General features: G+C 52.7%; 1 protein-coding gene across 4 annotated transcripts in view; it reads left to right on the top strand.

Annotated features, from left to right (window-relative positions):
• TENM4 (teneurin transmembrane protein 4) overlaps positions 1 to 21569 on the top strand; it is a 913628-nt gene that overhangs the window by 453090 nt on the left and 438969 nt on the right. For all 4 annotated transcript variants that reach the window (XM_075546361.1, XM_075546358.1, XM_075546360.1 and 1 more), the window contains 2 exons: positions 14421 to 14708; positions 21124 to 21393. In XM_075546361.1, coding sequence (XP_075402476.1) covers positions 14421 to 14708; positions 21124 to 21393 — 558 coding nt within the window. The remainder of the gene's footprint in view (positions 1 to 14420; positions 14709 to 21123; positions 21394 to 21569) is intronic.

The following is a 21569-nucleotide window of genomic DNA, read 5'->3' as shown; positions in this document are numbered from 1 at the left end:
CCTTAATCTGGCCACAGCCTTGTTGCAATTGAGGGGAAGTTTTATGTGGTGTGCAGTCTGCTCTTAGTAGACATCGCCCTGACAGGGGAGCTAGCTCACTATTACTGCCGCATCTGGATCCTGAATCCGGTTCATCTCTCCTGTCATGTTGCCTGCCAATCCCAGGAGCCATCAGTAGACTGCTGATCTTGGATTTATTTGGCTCTGCATTCACCAGCCTTTGGTTGTCCTGGTTCATCTTACTTCCTGGTTTGCTGTCCCCCTGCAGTTACATGGTTTAGCAGAGACCTACAACTTACCACCTTACTCGTAGACTTGGACTGGACTGAGCTTACCCACTGATACAACAGTGTGAGCCAGTTCTGGATCCAAATGTCTTCCTGTCGACAGCTCTAAGTGTCACAGGGTTTGCTTCTCTAGAGAACCCAGTCCAACACAGACTTGTTTGGAAGATCCTAGACCTCGAGTTAGGGTCAGTGGAAGACTCAAGGAAGTCAAGTTCAGCTTGCTGTCAGAATGAATTTCCTAAGAGGAAACTGGGGGATATAATGTGTTAGGGGGAAGTTCCTGGGAATCACAGATCTAGTAAAAACTGGCTAGTGTGCACATGGATGAAGGAATGTAAGCCTCCAATGGGGCCCTGGTGGGTGGGGAAATAGATCATTTATATTTCCTTCTAGAGAAGGATGTAGGAGAGAAACACCTGATTGCTTCCTGCCGTTAGTGGAGTTTCCAACAAATGTGTCTGTGTGCGAAAAATTGGGGAGGGGCCTGAGTAACATGATTGAGCCAGACTCTTGGGGTGACCAGCTGAAGCCGCAGTTGTCCCATGTGGGGATGAAATTCACAGAAGCCATAAAATTGAAAAGAGGCTGTCTCCAGAGCCAGGACTTGATCTTCAATTCTCTGTTCCAGCTACATGGCTGCCTGACCCACCTCGCCACCCTCCCCCACCGCCGGTAACCTCTTCTCCATTCATCCTGCCATGGAGAATCGCTTTCTTTATGGCACTTATGAGACTTAATTACCGATGGCGAAGTCCTTTGAGGCCTTGGATGAAAGCGATGAGAGCTGTGCATGGCTTGATTCGGCGTGGGGAGCCGTGGGCACAATTGGCTCCAGGAGATACGGGCTGGCCTTTATCTGTCTCCAGTACTGAGGGACCGCGAGCGGCTTGTTATTGGAATAAAAATTGCCTGGCCACCCAGCTGCTGGAAAGAGGGCCCTGATATCTATGAAGTCTGCCTTTAATTGTTGAAAACTGAGACACTTCACAAGGTTTAGGGTTGGCCCATCATTAGGGCCCTCTTTTGCCATCGCTTTGAGACTTGAGAGCCCAGCGAGGTGAGTGAGATCCTGCCAAGGCCAATGCTTTCTCCCTAGCATGTCCCCTCAGCCTCCCTCTCTGGGAAGAGCTCAGCTAACAAGCTTAGTGTCCTTTAAGGTCCCTCTCAATTACCTCCAAGGAAGTGCACAATCACCGTACCTTCCAGAACTCCTGGGCCTGGCTAAGTAGTGTGTGTGTGTGTGTGTGTGTGTGTGTGTGTGTGTGCGTGCGTGTGCGTGTGTGTATATGTGTGTGTGTGTGTGTGTGTGTGTGCGTGTGTGTGTGTGTGCGTGTGTGTGTGTGTGCGTGCGCGTGTGTGTGTGTGTGTGTGTGTGTGTATGAGAAAGAAGGAACATCAGAGGAATGAAGGGTAGAGGGAGTAGAGCAGGGTATTCCACGTCCCCTCATGCTGTAGATGAGGAAACCAAGACTATGAAAGGGCACTTGAGGACCTGGACAGCATATACACTCTGTTTCTTCACTTCCTGGGTGTGATGGATTGACCTGTATCCCCTAAAATGTGTATTGCAGTTCTAGCCCCTATACCCATGGAGGGCATCTCTTCTGGGAATAGAGAGTTCTCTGCTGTACCAATGAGATCATAGGGTTATAGAATGTGTTAGTCTGGGTAGACTAGAGAAACAAATCCATGGACACACCTATGTGTATATGAAAGAGATTTACATACAAGGGCAATTGAACATTGCAAAAACATCCCAGCCTAGTCCAGATCAGGTCCATTAGTCTGATATTAGCCCCTATGTCCAATACCAATCAATAAAGTCCTCTTCAGACTCATGAAACACATGCAATGAAGCCAACTGCACGACGATCACAAGCCAGTGGGTAGAAAGTCTTTGGGTCCAGTGGCGTTGTAAGCATCTCAGCACTGGCAGGGGTCTCTGGCTTCTCCTGCTTCTGAGGTCTGGTTGCATCCATGTGGCTTGTCTTTTGAAGTGTCTCTCAGGGAGTGGCAGAGAGAGAGAGGTGTCTTCCTCCTCCAAGGAGGAAGTACCAGATTTCCCAGACTTCTCAGGAGAAGGTCATGCCCACACCGAAGTCTCATTGGCTATCTCCAGATTGACAGCCTAGACTCCACCCCTATACTCTTAACCCTTAAATTGACACCAGATTAGGTGACTACCACAGAGAAAGTGTCCCCACCTAATCACTTCTGAGACATAAGACACGCAGACACAGAGAGAAGCAAACACATGCACAGGAAGACAACAGCCATGGGAAGATTGCCCAGGAACTGAAGAACAGAGAGGCTGTAGAAGCTGTGCTAGGTTGAATTCTCTAGAGAAGCAAAGCTGGTGACATGTACTTGTGTGTATATATAGAAAGAGATTTATATCAAGAGAGGGCTCACACAATTAGAGATGCAGGTAAATCAAGTCCAGTTGAAGTCCATGGGTTAGATGTTAAGCTGGAGGCTTCTTGTGGCTCTGGTAGCTGTGGGGGCTGATGAACCAAGAAGCAGGAAGACCACAGGATGGTGGAGGCAACATGGAGTGCAGCTACGGTCAGCAGTCCTGTGGTCATTCCTGGAGTCAACAGGCAATACTGCAGGAGGTCATTGAACCACATGCAAGAGCCAACTCAAACAGGTGAAGTCTACTCAGAGAATTCACTTACAAAGGAGCAGTCTCTGGGAGGCAACGGGCACTTATAGAGGTCTAAACACAGGCATGTATATTTGTAAATATATTTATATATAATGCTAAGGAAATAGATCTATGTACTTATATCTATATATTAAGATTTAAGGTAGCAGATGGACATTGGACCGCTACTCAAGTACTCCCTCAGTGCAAAAATACTTTGTTCTAATAATCCAGCATTCTGTGATGCTCATCTTCCCGACACAATAGCTGAAGACAAAATGTAGTGAAAAAAGCTGATGGTGCCCGGATATCAAAAGATATAGGGTCTGTGGTCTTAAAAGGCTTGAAGATAAACAAGCCACCATGTAGCTGAGAAGCAACAAAGTCCACATGGAAGAAGCATACCAGCCTGTGTGATCACAAGGTGTCGATGGGATCAGGTATCAGGCATCTAAGACCCAGAACAAAATCATACCAATGTGAATTGGGCGGGGGAGGGGCGGGGGACATGGAGTAGAGACCCAGAGTCCATCTGTTGACAAAGACGAGCCAGTCAGGGTACAGTATAGCACCACTGAAACATATAACTTTACTCTAGTTTTTCACTGCTTCCCTCCCGCACTATCGTGACCTCAATTCTACCTTAAAAATCAGATTAGACCAGCACATGCACACTGCTACAGATCAGACCCCCAACACAGGGAATCCAGGATAGATAAACCCCTCAGGACCAACAATGAGAGATACCAGGAGGATAAGGGGAAGTTGTGGGGAGAAAAGGAGAATTGACCACAAGGATCAACATATAGCTCCCCCCTCCCCCAGGAGGACAACCAACAGAAAAGTGGGTGAACGGTGACAGAGGACAATGTAAGATCTGAAAATCATCTATAACTTATCAAGGGTTCATAAGGAAGGGAGGGCAGGGGAGGAAGAGGGGAATGAGCTGATACCAAGAAAGAAAATGCTTTGAAAATGATAAAGGCAGCCTATGTACAACTGCGCTTGACACAATGGATGAACATATGGATTGTGATAAGAGATGTAAGAGCCCCCAATAAAAGTATTTAATCGCAAAAGAAAAGAAAAGAGGAGCAGCCTACCCTTCAAAGAGTCTTTCTGCCAGTTGCATCACGGTTGTGACTTAATTAGGGGTCTCCACCCCACCACTTGTCTGACGAGTTGTCCTGCTGCGGTGGCTTGTGTGTTGCTGTAACACTGGAGGCTCTGTCACTAGTCTTTCGAATACCAGCAGGTCACCCACAGTGAGCAGGTTTCAGCAGAGCGTCCAGTCTGAGAACAGACTGTGAAGAAGGACTTGGAGGCCCACCTCAGAGGAGCTAGCCACGGACAGCCCTGTGGGTAGGGTCACAGCATTGTCACCTGCCGGAATCGTGATGAATGGAAGCAGAATGTTCTTAGAGATAGATGGCCCGCCCGGGTCACCAAGCACTCAACATACGTGTGCGGAAGAGTCGCCTTCTCAAGGTGGAGTCATTGTCATGACTGGAATGGGGTAGGCCTGGGGGAATAACGCCTTTGAAGCCTTCCTTTGCTGATGGAGCACAACTCAAAATGACAAGAAACAACTGCAAACATCGATTAATCACTGAAACCTGGAATGGATGAGTGTGAGTCCAGGAGAATTGGAAATGGTGACTTGCTAGAATTGAGGAGGACTAGAAGTATTTGCGGATGAAGATCAAGGATTGCAGCCTTCAGTGTGGATGACGACTGTAAAGTGTACAGAACACCAACATTTTCACAACTGGACTGATAGAAAACATCATGATAAACGGAGAAAAGACTGAAGTTGTCAAGGATTTCATCTTGCTTGGACCCACAATCAATGCTCATGGAAGCCGCAGTCAAGAGATCAAACAATGTATTACATTGAGAAAATCTGCTGCACACGGGACCTCTTCAAAGTATCCACAAGCACAGATATTACCCGAGGGCTAAGGTGCGCGTGACCTAAGCCATGGAGTTTTCAGTCGCCTCATATGCATGTGAAAGTTGGACATTGAATTAGAAAGACCAAAGACCAATGGATGCATTTGAACTGCGCTGTGGGTGAAGAATAGTGAAAGTGCCAGGCACTTCCAAAGGAACAAACAGATCTGTCAGAATGCTCCTTGGAGGCAGGGGTGGTAAGACCGCATCTCACACACTTTGGGCATGTTATCAGGAGAGACCAGTTCCTGGAGAAGAACCTCGTCCTCCATACGGTACAGGGACAGTGAAAACGAGGAAGATCCTTAACGAGATGTATTGGCACAGTGGCTGCAGCAGTGTACGGAAGGCACAGGACTGGGCAGGATGCACAGGGTTGCTATGAGTTGGAACCAACTTGGTGGCTCCTAAGAAGAACACAACCCTACCACAGCTTCTGGGTGCCCACAGAGTTGATTATGTGATGTTCAACCCCATCATGAAGGCGATTACATTGCGTTAGATCTCATCATAGAGGATTATTGCCACACCACTGGGTACCCTGGCCCAGCCATGTTGACATCAAACTGAAGCCATCACAGAAGCTGGAAGAGAGCAGACTCTCCTCCCGGCGCTGGCAGAGAGAGCCCTTTCCCTGAGACAATGCCCTCAGTGTGAACTTCTACCCTATTGAACTGAGAAAGTGCATGTCTGTACTTGAAAGGTGCCCAATTATGGTACAGCAGCGCTGGGAACTAAGACGTGGGGAGGTGGCTGTCAGCAAGACTCAGCTGTCTCCTGAGTCTCCGCTGCTTTCTCTCTAGAAACCTCTCTGTGTCCTGGCTCCCAAGTGAAGTGCCCCCCCTCACCCCATCTCATTATCTCACTCTCACCGAGCAGTGGAGCAGCTTCACCTCATCTGGGGGTGGGAAGAGCAGACCCTCAGGCCCCAAAGGAGCCTTGACTCGGGCTCAGGGTGCAGTGGAGAGGAGAGGAAAGGGGGGGACCCATTTCTCCAAGAGCTGCTGAGTTCACCGGAGCACCTCCTCCAGGCTGACACTCTCTGTGCTAAAACAAAGAGGATCACGCCTTCCAGGAGCTTTCAACTGCGGCCTGATTTGCTGTGGGGCCACTCCTCCATCCGAGCTGTCTTCTCTCGCTCCTCACACCGCCACCTAAAGCAGGGGCTCCTGGGAATTACAAGTTCAAACTCCGGACTCCACAGAGGCTATAGACTCATCAGCCTCCCTCTCCCTTCCTGCTGATCGCCTCCTAATTTGGTACCCCAAGTAATTAGCCCACAGGAACTGGAAATGTGATGCCCTCTGCCAACATCTGCAGATAGTTGGTGCTCTGATAAACTACGCTGTGCCCTTGAAGCGATTTTATAAGGAGGCAGAAGCGGTCCCTTTCTGGCGGGCTGAACTACAGAAGAGACTGGCAGGTCTGTGAAGATGTGCTGCGTGCTGGCAACCTGCTATGCAGCCAAGTCTGAGGCCGGGCGGTGCGGCTCTCTTGAGATGCAGCATGGAGAGAGCTGCCCACCCCCCTGGGAGGAGCACTTGGTGCTAGGACAGGGCAAGGCCCCACGTGTTTCCCTGTAGATGCTAGTAAACATTCAGAGCAAGGGGACCAACTGTGACTATTGTCCTCTCCCTGCCCAGCTACCTCCTGCTCAGCCTTCCAGAACCAGCTCAGCTGTCACCTCCTATGGGAAGCCCAGACTGGTGTCCCCCTCTCTGGCCCCAGAGTGCTATGTGTCAGCCTGCTCCTTCTTGCATTGTGCTGCAAGAGTCACCTGGAGACCCGCCTGCCCCTCCGCCTGCTCCATGGCCTGCTTGGGGACAGGGGCTGTGTCTGATCCAGCCCGTGATCGCTAAAGCCAGCCTAGGAAATTGCAGACACAAGATGGGATGGGGAAGTAGGAGTAGGCTGGATGCACCTGGAAGAAGGTCACCAGAAAGCGGGGAGGGCTTGAGAAATCCCAGGAGCCAGGTTCCATCTGACACACTGCCTGGGCCATCTTCAGTCTGGCAGGGCAATGGCTGGGGAGAAGGTATTCCTGAGACCCCCAAGGAGTAGGTATCTGGAAGGCAAATGAAGGGAGGCAGACATCAGCCTTGTATTAGAAAACACAGTCAGAGCCGCCACTAGCGGTAATGAACTCCCCAGCTTTGGAAGTAAACAAGCTGAGGCAGTGCGATCACTTGACGGGATATGGCCGAGGAATCCAAATACCTGTGCTGGGGAGGGGAGGTGGGCCTCTGGTGCTATGTTCAATTCTAAAATAATCATTGAGGAGCCCTGGTGGCGTCATGGTGACACATTTGCCTGCTGACTACGGGGTCAGCAGCTCAAAGCCCCCAACCGCTCCGAAGGAAAACACGAGGCTTTCTAGTCCTGGGAAGAGTTTGTCTCTGGAGCCCGCGGGGGCAGTTCTACCTGCCCTGTAGGGTTGCTGTGAGTCCAAATCGACCCCATGACCATGAGTATAAGCCGAGGCACCTAACTGTACCACAAGAACCTGGAAGGGCTTTTTCAGTATAAAACACGTGCTGGGGAAAAAACTAGGCTTGTACTTGAGTATATGTGGTAATTTTTTGACTTTAAAATGTCACCATTTAAAAGGGGGAGTATTGTCTCATAAATAGTTCTTGGAAGTATGAAAGGAATTTCTGCCTCATTAGCCCACCCGGAAGTATAGACTATATCTTGGCATGAAGGAATGTGGATGGAAGCATCCAGAAAACACCATGATCATAATACTGCCTGTTGATTGAAAGCAAATTGGGTCCCAGGATCCACTTGGCCTCAGTCCTTGGATGGGTCTGGCCAACTTGGACGGCAGCTCTCCCAGCTCGGGATTGGAGGCAGGGTGTCAGGCTGCAGTGCCTGCCCGTTGGCACCAGCCCTCGGATAAGTCCTCAGACAGAAGGTGGAGATGGCTTCCATGGGCAGCAGCACCATCTGACACCTGCCTGCCAGCCTGCTGATTAGGGATGGCCCCACAGCCAGGCTGGGCGCACTGCCACACTCCACCACACTCCCTGGACCTGCAGTGTGCTCTTCCAGGGCTGGGCATGCTCAGAGAGGCAGCTGTAGGGACACTCGCCCCTCTTGCAGCCAGGTCAGGTGCCACCTCAGGCCATCACAGCACTGTTAGAGGAAGCAGGGAAGAAACAGAGAGGCATTCCAGCCAATTAAAGGATGCCCTGGGTGGCGGCAGCAGCAGGGATGGGGATGAAAGGCTTGCGCTTCGGTTTGGGGTTGGATCGACGCAGGTTTCAATCCTATCCCGGTTAGTTTCTTCTCCGTGGCCCTGCGGGAAAGGTGCTTAGCTTTCTCCGCCCGGACTCCTCTTTCGGTAAATGGGGCTGGTTTTAGGAGTGGGGTGAAGATGCTGAGAGGTCGCTTCCCCTTGAAATTGTGTTGCCTATGATTTCACTGCTTTAAAAGGCTAGAGGGTCCCCCAGGGGCAGAGCCAGAGAGATGTGTGCTGGGTACCACATCACAGCACCCAGACTTGGAAGTCAGCCCTCCTGGCTCCCAGTCCCCGTGTAAAGCACAGTTCTCAACCCGTGGGTCATGACCCTTTTGGGGGTCAAACAACCATTTCCCAGGGGTCGCCTGATTCATAACAGTAGCAAAATGACAGTGATGAAGTAGCAAGGAAAATAATTTTCTGGTTGGGGGTCCCCACCTCATGAGGAACTGTAGAAAAGGGTCGCGGTATGAGGAAGGTTGAGACCCCCTGCTCTAGAATATATCTCTGATTTTCTGAGCCTCGGTTTCCAAGTCTGGAGAATGAAGGTGAGGCGGCCCACTGCGCTCGTTGGCAGGTAGCCCAGCACCGGGCCCTCGCGGAGAAGTGCGTAGGCCCCGTCTCTGCCTCAACTTCTTAGGGTTTTGGAAGGTAAAACAAAGGGCTTACAAAAGCAAACTTTTGAGAACTATCAAAGTAAGATTTCTGATGATTTCTCACACACACACACATGCCTAGAACTCATATTTCCTGCAACACGTTTCAGCTCTGAAATATTTATGGGGCCTCCTTAACTCACTAGGAGCTAAAAATATCACCCTCTGCTTATGTTGGGGAAAACTTATGAAACTTTAGTCTGGGAGGCATTCAGTCAATTTCCTGGTGGGTTTCTGGCCGGGTCTCAGGCAGCGAGGGAACAGGGGTGATAACAGCCCGCTGCCCCCTGGGCTTTGGCTGGACGAAGGATTCTTGATGTCCCGCCCGCCCTTCCTCAATGTGACTGGAGCTGCTTCAAGGCCAAGTGGTTTGCCTGAGTTCCTTGTTGAATACCACAGCCTTGTTTCCCTGGGGGGCCCTTCTCCCCATGAGCCACCCCCTCACCACTCTGCCAGGTCAGCCAACCCCCTTGGGCATAGGGTGGTCTCAGAAACCCAGCCGGTGGACAGGCCCTCCTGGCATCTCCCGTCCAGGCTCTCCCACCCCACCCCCCCACCACCCCGTGCACTTTGCATTTCACACATCACCGTCCACTTACATTGTAACTGTGTAGGGAGCTGCTTTTTATCTTCCACCAGGCTGTACACGTCTCAACTCCTGAGTTTCCCTGACCCACTTTTTCCACCCTTAAAGGCTGGGCTCCAGGAATAGCTGGCTGGCTGTCTGCTCCAGGGTTCCTCCCTGCCTCACCCTTCAGCCTATCCCAGGACCTCGTACAGCGCGGTCCAGAGTGCTTCGGTTCTTCCTAGGACGTTGTTGTGATTAGATGCCGTGGGGTGACCTGGCCTCCTAGGGACTCCCAGGACCGAGAAGAACTGCCCCGTAGGGTTTTCTCCATTAGATTAGCCCAGTGGGCTGCATGTTGGGCTCTTACCCGCAAAGCCAGCAGTTCAAAAGCACCAGCAGCTTCTTGAGAAATAGATGAGGCTTTCTAATCCCATAAAGAGTTGTAGCCTCAGAAACCTGCAGGGGCACATGGACAGACTCAAACCTGCCCCGTGGTGTCGCTAGGCGTCACAGTTGACTTGATGTCAGTGAGTTGTGTACTTTTACAAAAGGCAGGTCGTGAGGTTTGTCTCCCATGCCGCCCCTGGGTTAGTTTGAATCTCCAACCTTTTAGTTAGCAACCACGTAAGTGCTTAATTAACACTGGTATGACAACATGCGGACGTAGACTAGAATGCCATTAGATCCCATCCTGGAGGTCAGGTTGACCATCGTGTTGCGAACTATTGTTTGGGTTAGAAATGGGCTGACAGATGCAACAGATTTAAGTTTTGATACAAAGCTCATTCTTAATGTCAGTCAGAGAAACGGGAGAGCCGCTGAAGACAGCTTCCTCTCTTCTGGCTTCACTTCCAAAACCTGGCTCCCTTAGGCCCTGCGGTCTTCATTGGATGTCACTTTGCTGGGGAGCGTCTCCCGACTACCCCTTCACGTCTGCCTGCTCGGCCTGGGTTGGAGGCCCCTTTGGTGTCCTTCCTTTGCCCCTGCCCCTCTCCCTGTCTGACTCACCGGCAGTAGAGAAGCTCCACGGAGCAGGAATCATGTTTGTGTTACGTGGAGCTGGGCAGAGCTCCCTGAGTGTGATACACGAAGTGTGGGTCTGGGAGGGTGAATCAGGGCGGCGGTGGTTGGTTCTGTGGGCAGTGAGGGCAGAGTTGGGCAGGGTCAGATCTTGAGAGGCCCCGAATGCCATCATGCTAGTAGGTTTAATGGGCAGTGAGGAAGGACTGGGGTTGTCAGAGTGAGGAGATGCCATAGGTACCTACTGTTGCTATAGCACAAAGGCCACAAGTAGGTAGCTTTGGGGGGGAAAGAAAGCTCTATTATATCCCCAGGTTTGGAAGCTGAACGTCCAAATCAAGATCTAGGGATGTCAACGTCTTTTGTGAGTAGCGCTGGGTGTTCCTTTGTTCCTTGGCGCCCCGTGGCTTGTGAACAATTCTTACTATGTTCTTGCCCAAGCGGTGTGTCTCTGACTCTGTTCTTATGACGCAGAATTGACTAGGTTTAGAATTACCGTAACACCCTAGGCTGCCATGGTGTTGTCACCATTCAAAAAGAACTCTTTCCCAACAAGATCACAGCCACAACTCTCACTCACGGCCTACCTGCCAGCTCTGACCCACAGTGATCCTTTGGGACTTTGCAGAACTTCTTCCTCATATGGATTTCTGAGCTTTAAATCTCTGCAGGAGTAGACAGCCCATCTTTCTCTTACAGAGTTGCTGGTGGGTTTGAACCGCTGCCCTTGTGGCTAGCAGCTCAATGAGCAACCGGCTACACAGAGTTCCTTCGCAATCACAAGGGCCAGGAGGGATGCTTCAGCATGAGCATGCACCAGCTGCTTCCCTTCCCAGTTTAGTGACTGTGGGTGGGGGGCATCAGCGCACCCCTCCCAGCATGCTGTCCACCCTTTGGCCAGGGATCTCAGGGTCCCCATCTGGGAGCTTCTTGCTCCCAAAACAGCTCTTGTCTATTCCTCTATTTAATTCCCAACCTCTGCTCTCTTTCCCTGCTACATGCTAACGTGGCTGTGAAACATGGCCAACTGCCTCTCTGTGCAACAAGTAAATAAATATGTAACTATGTAACCTCCGATGTACAAAGGGAAATAACAGCAAAGCAGACATCCTCACTTGGCCCCGAGTGGGGGAGCGAGGTTCTCAGCGAGTTGGTAGTTCCTGGCGCTCTGCCTAGAAGTCACTGCCTCTGGTCAGCAGGCACAGATGGGTGAGAAATCAGAGTCGCCCACTGATGGAAATGTATCCGTGTTTCCCAGGGGATCTTCCTTCTCTGATTATAATGGACACGCTCCTGGAACCTTCTGATTTTCTTTAGTTTGGGGTGGGTGTTGTTTTCAGATGATGACAGCATGCGTTCTGTATCAGTGACCGTATCCCATGTCTCCGCTGCTTCTCGGGACAACACGGAGCGGAGCTCTCTCACAGCCGAGGACGATGTGAGCAGTGCCCTTGCCCAGGATCACGCAGCTAGAAGGGGTGGACAAGGAGGGGCTTCAGAAAGTTCATGGACAAATTCCACTATGGTTTTTCTCCACGACCTTTGAAGGCCCCTCATTGTCTCTCAAACACACACAGGCCATCTTAGCTAAAGCTAGTACATTCTTGCCTATGTTCAACTGCCAGTGTTTGGTGTCCCCTGAGATGGGCAGGCAGGAAGTGGCTGCCGCATTATTGACTCCATCCGTGAGCACCAGGGGTCCCGGCGCACGGGCCTCACAGGCTCCCTTCCTGAGTACTGTGGAGGCCGGGCCCCGGCTGATGGCGGGAAGGCAGGAGCTGGAACCGCAGCTCTGCCGGCAAGGAACCCCAGTCAAGGGGAGGGGCGCGTGACAATCGACGGGCCAGCTCACTGTACTACGATAGGCCAGTATGCACAAAGCCACAGAGGCTGCCGAACTCATGCCCGGGGCAGGGCATGGGGTCACACATAAGCTCCACCTTTCACAAGACCCCTGCATGCCCACACCAACACCCACATTGCAGCATGGGTGGACACTGAGCTCTCTGGTTTCTCAGAGGCCCCCCACTCCCCACTGCTGCTCCACTGACCACTGCCAACACCAGTCCTCACAGCCCTCCCTCTGTTGTCTCTCTCTGAGATGACAAGGAAGGTGTAGAAGAGTTGCCATGCCCGTGATGAGGGGGCACTTCTGGTGCCAACGTTAAGGGTCGGCTGCTAATCTAAAGGTTGGCAGTTCAAACCCACCTCTGGGAAGCATGGGAAAAAGAGCTAGCTCTGGGCATCTGCAAGGATTACAACTGAGGAAGTCATATGGGCCAGTTTCTGCTCTGTCACGTGGCGTTGCTATTAGTCCAAATGGACTCCTCCGAGGCTCCGGAGCACAATAGTGCTGGTGCGGAAGGCGAAACGAGGAAAGAAAGGACTGAGAAGGCTGCGGGCTTCCACCGAAGGTGGGCAGGGGGAAGAGTCTGCCTTCCTCCTTTGCTGACCTCCCTTCCCTCGAAGGAGATTGCGTCCCTCGGTCAGCCCAGAGCCCGAGGAAGACATCGTGTAGCTTCAGAAGAAAGGGTGCCGGTCTAGGGTGAGAGGGTCAAGCTGGGGAGAGAAGAAAGGAAGGCATGTCCTTCCTGTCCAGCAGACGCGCTGCCCGAGCCCAGAGACGTGTGGGTGCACACTTGGAGCTTTCCCGGGTATTGAGGGCGTCACTGGGGAGATGCACAGGTGGCGGGGCGCTGCTCAGTGAGGGTGATTCTAGCTGCCAGGACACTTCTGTGTAGTGAGAGGGAGGGTGGGACTCAGTTGGACAGAAAAAACTGAGACTTTAGAACCAACAGACCCAGACTCACCAAGTCCTGGGGAGGCTCTGAATCTCACGGTCCTCCGCCGTCACACGGGCTCGGCGTGGACTCTGGTGCTCCGGCGGGGTCCTGGGGGCTGGCAGTGGTTAAATGTTCATCTGATGTTGGAGAAGGCCTATCGTTGAAACCCACCAGCTCCTCCCTGGGAGAAAGAGGTGGCAATCTGCTTCCATACAGGTTTACAACCTTGGGAATCTTACGGGCCAGGTGGAGTCTGCCCTATACAGGCCCTACAAGTTAGAATCAACTCAAGCAATGGGCTAATTGTACAGCAGGGGTTTCTGGGTGATACAGAGGCTCCCTCTCGGCCATTCCGAAGGTTAGAGTCTACCCAGAGACGTGCCTCGGAAGAAAGGCCCCATGTTCTCCAGCCACACAGTAGGTGGCTGACAGTCCCTTGGAGCGACACACATGACGTCAGCAGGAGGCAGAAGTGGCTCAACCCCACCTGGTTTGCCGGTTAATAATGGTTGTGTGTGGCCGCAGGGGAAAGACGAGGCGTTCTCCTCCCATAAAGAGTCACAGTCTTGGAAATCCACAGAGGCGATCGTCCCCTGTCCTGTAGGGTCTCCGTGACTCGGAGTCGAGTCAACAGCCAGCTTGGTTTTGTGTGGGCAGCTGTACTGTACATGCGATTGATCACACATAAAACACTGCTTTCCGAAGATTATACATTAGTGGGAAGAGATAGACACTCGGGAAATAACAGTACACTGTGACTAGTGGTGATAACTGTGTTTACACCGTGGCTCATTGCAGGCAACCATTAGAGATGGCAGTAACTTCTCCAATCCACTGTGAGCATTGAATGAGATCATCTAAGCAAAGCGCTTACCCCAGTGACTTGATTCCAGGCATTCCTTTTGCCTACCTTCATGGAGACCAGGTTCTATGTCAGGCTGCGTCCCAGCTTGGGGATCTGAGGGGGACGAAGGGGGTTAACTAAGTAGCAGTGCTCCTTTGCTTTTGTGGTCAGCTTCCTCGATGACGTCACTCAGGGGGAAACTGACACGTCTTCCTGGTGGTCGGGCCTAGCAGCAGACAGACAGCATGCACCCTCAAAGACCCTGTGGGCAGTCTGCCTCTGCTGCTTCTGGTGGGCATTGCTGTCACCGCTCTGAACCTGAAGGCCCTCCTCCAGGACCCGCAGCCCTCGGGAGGGTCAGCTGAAGCCCCAGGTATTGCCTTGGTTCATATGCCCCCACCTCCTTTTCCCCCTGCTGCAGACCATTCGGCCCTGAGCGCAGCCCGGGCCCTGTTCGTGGATGTGGACGAGTGCGGGCCAGAGGCCATGGACGTGAAGGAGAGGAAGCCGTACCGCTCCCTGACCCGGCGCCGCGACGCCGAGCGCCGATACACCAGCTCGTCCGCGGACAGCGAGGAGGGCAAAGCCCCACAGAAGTCCTACAGCTCCAGCGAGACCCTGAAGGCCTATGACCAGGACGCCCGCCTCGCCTATGGCAGCCGCGTCAAGGACATGGTGCCACAGGAGGCCGAGGAGTTCTGCAGGGCAGGTGAGGGCGGGGCCGTGGGTGCAGGTGGGTATGCAGGTAAAGAGGAACCCAGGATTAGGAGATGCTGTGTCCACCAAGAGCTTCAGTGGGTTTAGTGCCAGTCCGTGTCTCTGGTACAAACCTGCTGGCCTGTAAGCTTTGGACTGCTAACTCCAAGGTCAGTTCCAACCACCCCTCAGCTGCTCCTCAGGAGGAAGAGGAGGCTGTTTGCTCCTGGAAAGATGACAAAGCCTGAGGCCCTATGTAGGTTTTGAATAGGAATCCACTCCAGCCAGTGGGTTTGAGGTTTTTTGGTGTAACCTCAAGGAGCCCTGGAAGGTGGGGTTAGTGTTGTGCTGCCAACCCTAGATGCTCAAACCCACCAGCTGCTCCCTGGGGGAAAGATGGAGCTGTCGGCTTTGTAAAGATTCAGTCCCGGAAACGCTCAGGAGCCGCACTACGGTGTCCTGTAGAGTCACGACACGTCAGCACTCACTGCATGGCAGTGGGTTGTTAGTAACCTCATCACTGATGGAATAATGAGTAGGTGTTTGCCTTCCAACCTTAAGCCAGGAGCTGCAAGACCTGGTGCTCTTCCTGACTGCCAAGAAAACCCTGTGGGCAGTGGTCCTCTGTCACGTGGGTCCCTGTGAGTCAGGACCAGCCTGATGGCACCCAGTAACAACGCCATTCACTCACCAGCTCTTGATCCTGATGTTCACCCTCTTCTTTGTCGTGATGATGTGGTTACCAGCTGCCTAGGACGGGCTCCTTGTCTGTTCAATGGTCATGAATGCTACTGACTGAACTGAGGTCGTGGGGGGGCTTAATGAGATGCTATGTTTCAGTTGTAAGCACAGAGACACAAAATAAAGTCCAAACCAAAGCCCCTGCGATCAAGTGGAGTCTAACTCAGTCACCCTATAGGTCCCCAAGGCTTTCCTGGACTGTAAATCTTTACAGAGGCGGATGCCACCTCTTTCTCCTGCAGAGTGGTGAGCAGGTTTGAACGGCCAGCCCAGTGGTTGGAGGCCCACATGTAACCCATGTGCCACCAGCTCTCCTCCACACAAAGCATGTGCTCGATGCCTGTTACCCTCGCGTCCCATCCATTGATTTGCTCCTCTGACAAATAGATCTTGAGTGTCTTGTTTGTGTGAGGCACTGTGCTGGCCTTAAAAGGAAGACACGATTGAAATGGGTAGACCTACAGACTTCATTTGGGAGAAATCCTGCACCTGTCTCTCTCTCCATCACTACCTACAAGCAGTCCATCATCCCTGCCTGAATACCTTCAAAAATCCACCCCCGTTCTCCCAGGTCGTTCCTTGTCATCTCTCTGAGAAGGCTGGCCACAGTACCCTGGCTTTCCCAGAGTGCTGCCTCCTTTAGGTGCCTCTCTGTACTGCAGTCCATTGGATACCTTTAAACTGAACTCTGAACTCCCGAAGCCTGTGTAAAAGGGTGTCCCCTCCCACCCCCATCATCTCTTCTTCCCAGACAGTGTGATTCTCTGAGTCTTCATACTCGGGAGCCCTGGTGGTATAGTGGTTACTCACTGGGCTGCTAAGCCCCATGGTCAACAGTTTGAAACCACCAGCTGCTGCACGGGAGAAAGACTGGGCGGAACAGTCTCAGAACTCCACAGGGGCAGTTCTGCCCCATCCTACAGAGTTGCTACGGGTCAGCATCGACTCAATCAATGGCAGTGTGATTGGTTCTGCACCCCCTTCACACACACCCCCCCATGCTTCATGCTGCTATAGCCCCGCCGAACTGCTCGCTGTTCACACTCAGGTGCTTCAGCCACCCCTGCTTTTCTGTCTGTAGAGCCTAAGCCCTCTTTGATGCCTGGTTGGTTTCTACCCATGCCCTGACAACTCTCGCAGCCCACGTGACTCGCCCCTGCTCAACTCTTCCCTGCACACGCAGGGCTAGCCAGGCGTTGGGCCATGCCATTTCTGTCTCGTGTGACATTGCTATTTAATCCTCAAAATGCCCCGTGAGATAGAGATGGTGGTGAAGAGTAGACGGTCCAGGGGAGCTGGTCCTACCCCTGGACCTGACAGCCCACCTGCGACCTCCTCTACAGCCAGCCTCCTTTCCACTCGTTTGACTGGGCTGGATGCCCACAAACGCTGCCCCTCAGGCCCCCAAGCAAACCTGGTTGCTGCTGACCATGTGGTTCTGACTGGTGGTGACCTCCTGTTTCAGAGCAGGGATTATGGGTTTGTCAAGGCTGTGACCTTCTTAAGCAGACCACCAGGTCTCTCTTCCGACATGCTGCCGGCTTGGTTCAAACTCTCCTTTCAGTTGGTAGCCAAGTCCTTTGTCACGGGAGCCAGCCAGGGACCCCCTGGCCAGTGCTGGCATTCCACAGATGCACTTCTGCATAGTTGTTAGTCTCCACAGATTGGCCCCTGGTTGGGCGACACCCATGCATCACCGGGTCAGACAGTTGTGCTTCATGGAGTTTCCATCACCTGCTGCACCAAAGGCGGAGCATCAGGCTTTTGCTTCCCACTCTGGTCGTCTGGAAGCTCCCCTGAAACCCGTGCTGCATGATGGTAGCACATGAGCCTCCACTGACAGTCAGGTCATGGGTGCACTGGACATGAAGTGGCCAGGCACTGGGGCTGGGTGTCCCACTTAGAACGAGAGAAGGCTGCCACTGAAGCACCACAAGTGCTGCCGACCGTTCACTACCATCTCTCGACCTTGGCTTTGTGGATAGATGAGGGTAAGGAACAGAATGGTCTCAATGCCTTCCTCCAGCTCCACTCTCCCCGGGCTCCATGCACCCTGCCAGCAGAGCCTGGCCTGAACTTTGTCCCACACACGAGGCATGGGGGTGTGCAGTCCTTCTTGTCTTTGCCAATCACAACAAAGCATTTTAATCTTGTTGGCATTGCACTTTGCAAAATATTCTCCCATAGACTTCACTAAAACCTCAAAAATCCTGTGAAGCTGGCAGGTTCGAGTTCATCCCTCTGTTTTACAAATAAAAACACTGAGGCTCAGGTAATATGCCCATCTTACCATGTGTTAGTCTGGGTACATTAGAGAAACAAATCCACAGAAACTGATGTATAAGAAAGAGTTTTATATAAAGGTTAATTGCACATCAAGAAAACGTCCCAACCCAGTGCTGCCCAAGCCCACAAGTCCAACATTAACCCAATGTCTGACACCAATCCACAAAGTCCTCCTCCATCTTACAAAACACACGCCATGGTGCCGACTGAAGGAGAAAAGCCAAGTCAGTGAATGTGTAAGCATCTCAGCACTGGTGGGGGTCTCCACATGGGTGCTCCAGCACCCAGGGCTGCATCGGGGTAGGTCCATGAGGCTTCTCCTCAGGGATGTCTTGGAGGAAGTGAGCCTTGCCAGCTGAAGCAGGGAACTGGCTAAGGCAATTGCACCCTGGTCCAACCATCACAAAGCAAGAGACCTGAGAACTAAACAGACGAGACTCACGGAGCCATTTCTCCCTCTGCCCTTCAATTAACCTCACATGTGTTTATCGGCCAGGTTGGCACAATAAACTACCTCACACCATTTAACAGATATTGAGTGAGGTAGACTGTCAATCTGTCCTGGGATCCTCTGTAAAGAGGCCAAAAGACACAGAGCCAACAGGCCCACAAGGGCTTTTCAAATTTGATATTTAAAAAAAAAATCTTCCACACCCCAGCATCTCAGGAGCCAGGCCAGTTTTCAGCACCTGTGCTCACCTTGTGTTTTCCCAGCCCCAGGATGTCTGCCCACTCATTGACGCCGAGTCTATTCAGGGCAGGCCATGTGGAAATCAAAGCAGCCTAGGCTGTTTATTGCAAATACATTTTATTTTTCACTTAATGTAGCAGTCACTCTTCATAAAATGGGAGCAGTCTCTCTGGAGGGTGCTGACCCAGCGGAGGGAGCACTGCTGGGTGGGCTGGGGGAGGGCGGTGCGTGTGTGTCCAGGACAGGGCTGGGGAGTGGGATTTTCAGGGAGGCCAATGGGGAGTGTGTGCCTTGGGGATGCGAAGCAGATGGGGAGATTTAGACTCCAGGGTTCTTTCACAAGAGGGATGCAGAACAGGGCAGAAGAATGTGCTGGAAACCCTGATTGTTGGGTCTGGCCCAGGCCTAGCCCACCTGAATGTCTGCCTGGCTTTTAGAACAGGGCGTCCAGGCCACTGTGGTTTAGTCGCTGGATCATGGGGAGGTGGGGAGACAGCCGTGTAAGGAAGGGCTGGAGTAAGCTGGGGGTGGGAGGTGATCACTGAGTGGGAGCAAGCCCAGACAGCATTCTTTGTCCTCCGGTATGGAAATATTTCATTGCAGTGGTATCAAGATGAGGCCATACTGCTGGCCTATCAGGCTTGGTGCCCACCTCTCCCATTGCCGTGAGCTGGCCTCAGCAGCGTTTAGTTCAGTAGTATCCTGACTGGTCTTTCCTCTCTGTCTTCCCTCTTCTCTCATCCATCCTCCAAAATACTGGCAGTGTGCATGTGTTTGCTTATCTAACTTATTTACTTAATATTCCCTGAGCACCTGCTTTGCCCTACATGTGGAAGGTGCTGGGTACAGAGATGTGTGGGCATTCAGAAAGCACGGGACTCACTGGAGAAGAGGGACACTTGCAATTCAAACAGGACACCTTCTCCGTCACTTCCTGCCCGCCCCTCTGGTACTTCCTTCTTGCTTTCCTTTGCTGATTGTCCTGTGGAGTCCCATCTCCTGGCCTGCTAGACCCTTTGAAACACCAGGCAGGCAGGTACTCCTCCTCCACAAGGCTCTCCCTGGCTCTCCACACAGACATTCCCGCGTCTTCCTCCCAGAGCCATGCGCAAGGATCAGCCCAGTTTGACTTTAACCTCTAGTTTGTGCGCTTGCGTGTGTTTCCCACTTGACTGTAGGCTCTGTGAAGACAGGCACCCTGAGCGTCACTGCTGTCCCCCCAGCAAAGGCCGCTGAACTGGTTTAGATGTAGGTTCTCCCTAACTATCAAGGATCCTGGATGGTGGGATGGTTGGGCCCTCCACCTCTAACTGAAAGATCGCAGATTCGGACCCTCCAGCAACAATCCTGGGGGACAAAGACCTGAAAACCTCTGTCTGCAGAGATTATAGCCAAGAAAACCCTAAGGCAGTGGTTCTCACCCTTCCTAAGGCAGTGGTTCTCACCCTCTCAACCCTTTAATACAGTTCCTCAGGTGGTGACCCCGTATGTGGGCATATCTGCATGTGGGCGCACCTGCCTGGAGACAGATAGAGGAGCAGTGTCTCGGTTCCTAAAACCATTGGAAATATGGTCTTAGGCGACCCCCGTGAAAGGGTCGTTCAACCCCCAGAGGGGCCTCGACCCATAGATTGAGAACCGCAGCCCTAGGGGCATTGGAGCTGCTGTGGGTGGAATTGGCTGGATGACATGCAGGCAGAGCAGACAACCTGGCTATAAACCCATTTCTCAGCTAATCCATGGGTTTCATAGTCCACCCCCTTTTTTACCACCACCACCCCCTTCAACACTCCCAGGAATGTCAGAAACATGGGGGAAGCAGGCCCTGAATAGACAATGTCTGCGCAACTGGGAGGAACCCAAGACTGCGCTTTCCCAAGGAAGTCAGTTTTCTGTCACTGAAACACCAGTCTCTGGGTGAACTGGTTTTGTCCTGTGCTCCCAGTGCCTCAGTCTCAGACATTGCCAAGCTTCCCAGAGAGCCCAAGGGAGACCAGTCATCAGCGGCCCAGCCTTGGCTCTAGGGGAGCCCCTTGCGCTCCTCCAGAGTCTACCTGTCCTACCCCCACCTGGTGTGAGGCAGTGAAAGCCATAGCCTGTTTCTTACAAACAAGGCCATCTTTTCTCTGCCACTCACTCACCAGCTGTTTCACCTTCATCCCCTCGGCTTTCCTGACCTGGCTGGGAAGGAACTTCTGGCCCAGGGAGCTATCAGCGCACGGACTCGGCTCTTCTCTGCTCGGGAGTGTTCCTTTGCAGCAAGTTCTCCGTAGCTTGGAAGAGGGCCCTCGGAAGGCTTGATTTATCTGAGCCAGCATGAATGGTGCCCTGGCGGAGTCTGGGGTTTTGTCCTAGGTGCAGGGATTCAGAGACGAACAAAACATGGTCCCTGGCTTTGGTGAGGTCATGTTCTGTCAAGGCAGACGCACTCGTCACCTTCTGGGGGTGGGGGAGATGGCAGGAAGAAGGGCTTCACAGCGAGTGGGTCTTAGGGAGACTTCAGAGGCAATGCCATTGGAATTGGGTCAGAGAATCTGGCTGATCGCGGGGAGCACAAAGAGCGTTAGAGAACAGCATGAGCGAAGGCACAGGCCTGGGCCACCGCAGCAAGCTCGAAGAGCCATGGGAGGGTCAGGCTGATGGTGGGGGGCGCGGGGGGGTGCTCTCTCTTCTTTGCAGTTTGAACAAGCTCGCCTGTGTTTCTTGCCAGGGACCAACTTCACGCTACGGGAGCTGGGCCTGGGGGAAGTGACGCCCCCTCATGGGACCCTGTACCAGACCGACATCGGCCTCCCACACTGTGGCTACTCCATGGGGGCCAGCTCCGATGCGGACATGGAGGCCGACACGGTCCTGTCCCCAGACCCCCCCGTGAGGCTGTGGGCCCGCAGCACCCGGTCGGGCCGCAGCTCCTGCCTGTCCAGCCGAGCCAACTCCAACCTCACGCTGACGGACACGGAGCACGAGAACACCGAGACTGGTGAGTGGCCGCTTGGCCCAGGCCGGGCTGGGGTTTGAATTACAATACTGATTTCTTGCTCTGTGCTAGGAGGCCTGGTGAACTTGGTAGAGGACCAAAAAATCGCTTGGCTCTTAGTGGTCAAACAGAAGCCAGAGCCTTTTGGACAGCACTGTAAGCTTCTCACCCATCAGGGA

This window comes from Tenrec ecaudatus, chromosome 4 (assembly GCF_050624435.1).
Source record: "Tenrec ecaudatus isolate mTenEca1 chromosome 4, mTenEca1.hap1, whole genome shotgun sequence".
Lineage (NCBI taxonomy): Eukaryota > Metazoa > Chordata > Mammalia > Afrosoricida > Tenrecidae > Tenrec > Tenrec ecaudatus.
The sequence above is the reverse complement of the archived record's forward strand: the minus strand, read 5'-3'. Positions and strand labels throughout refer to the sequence as shown.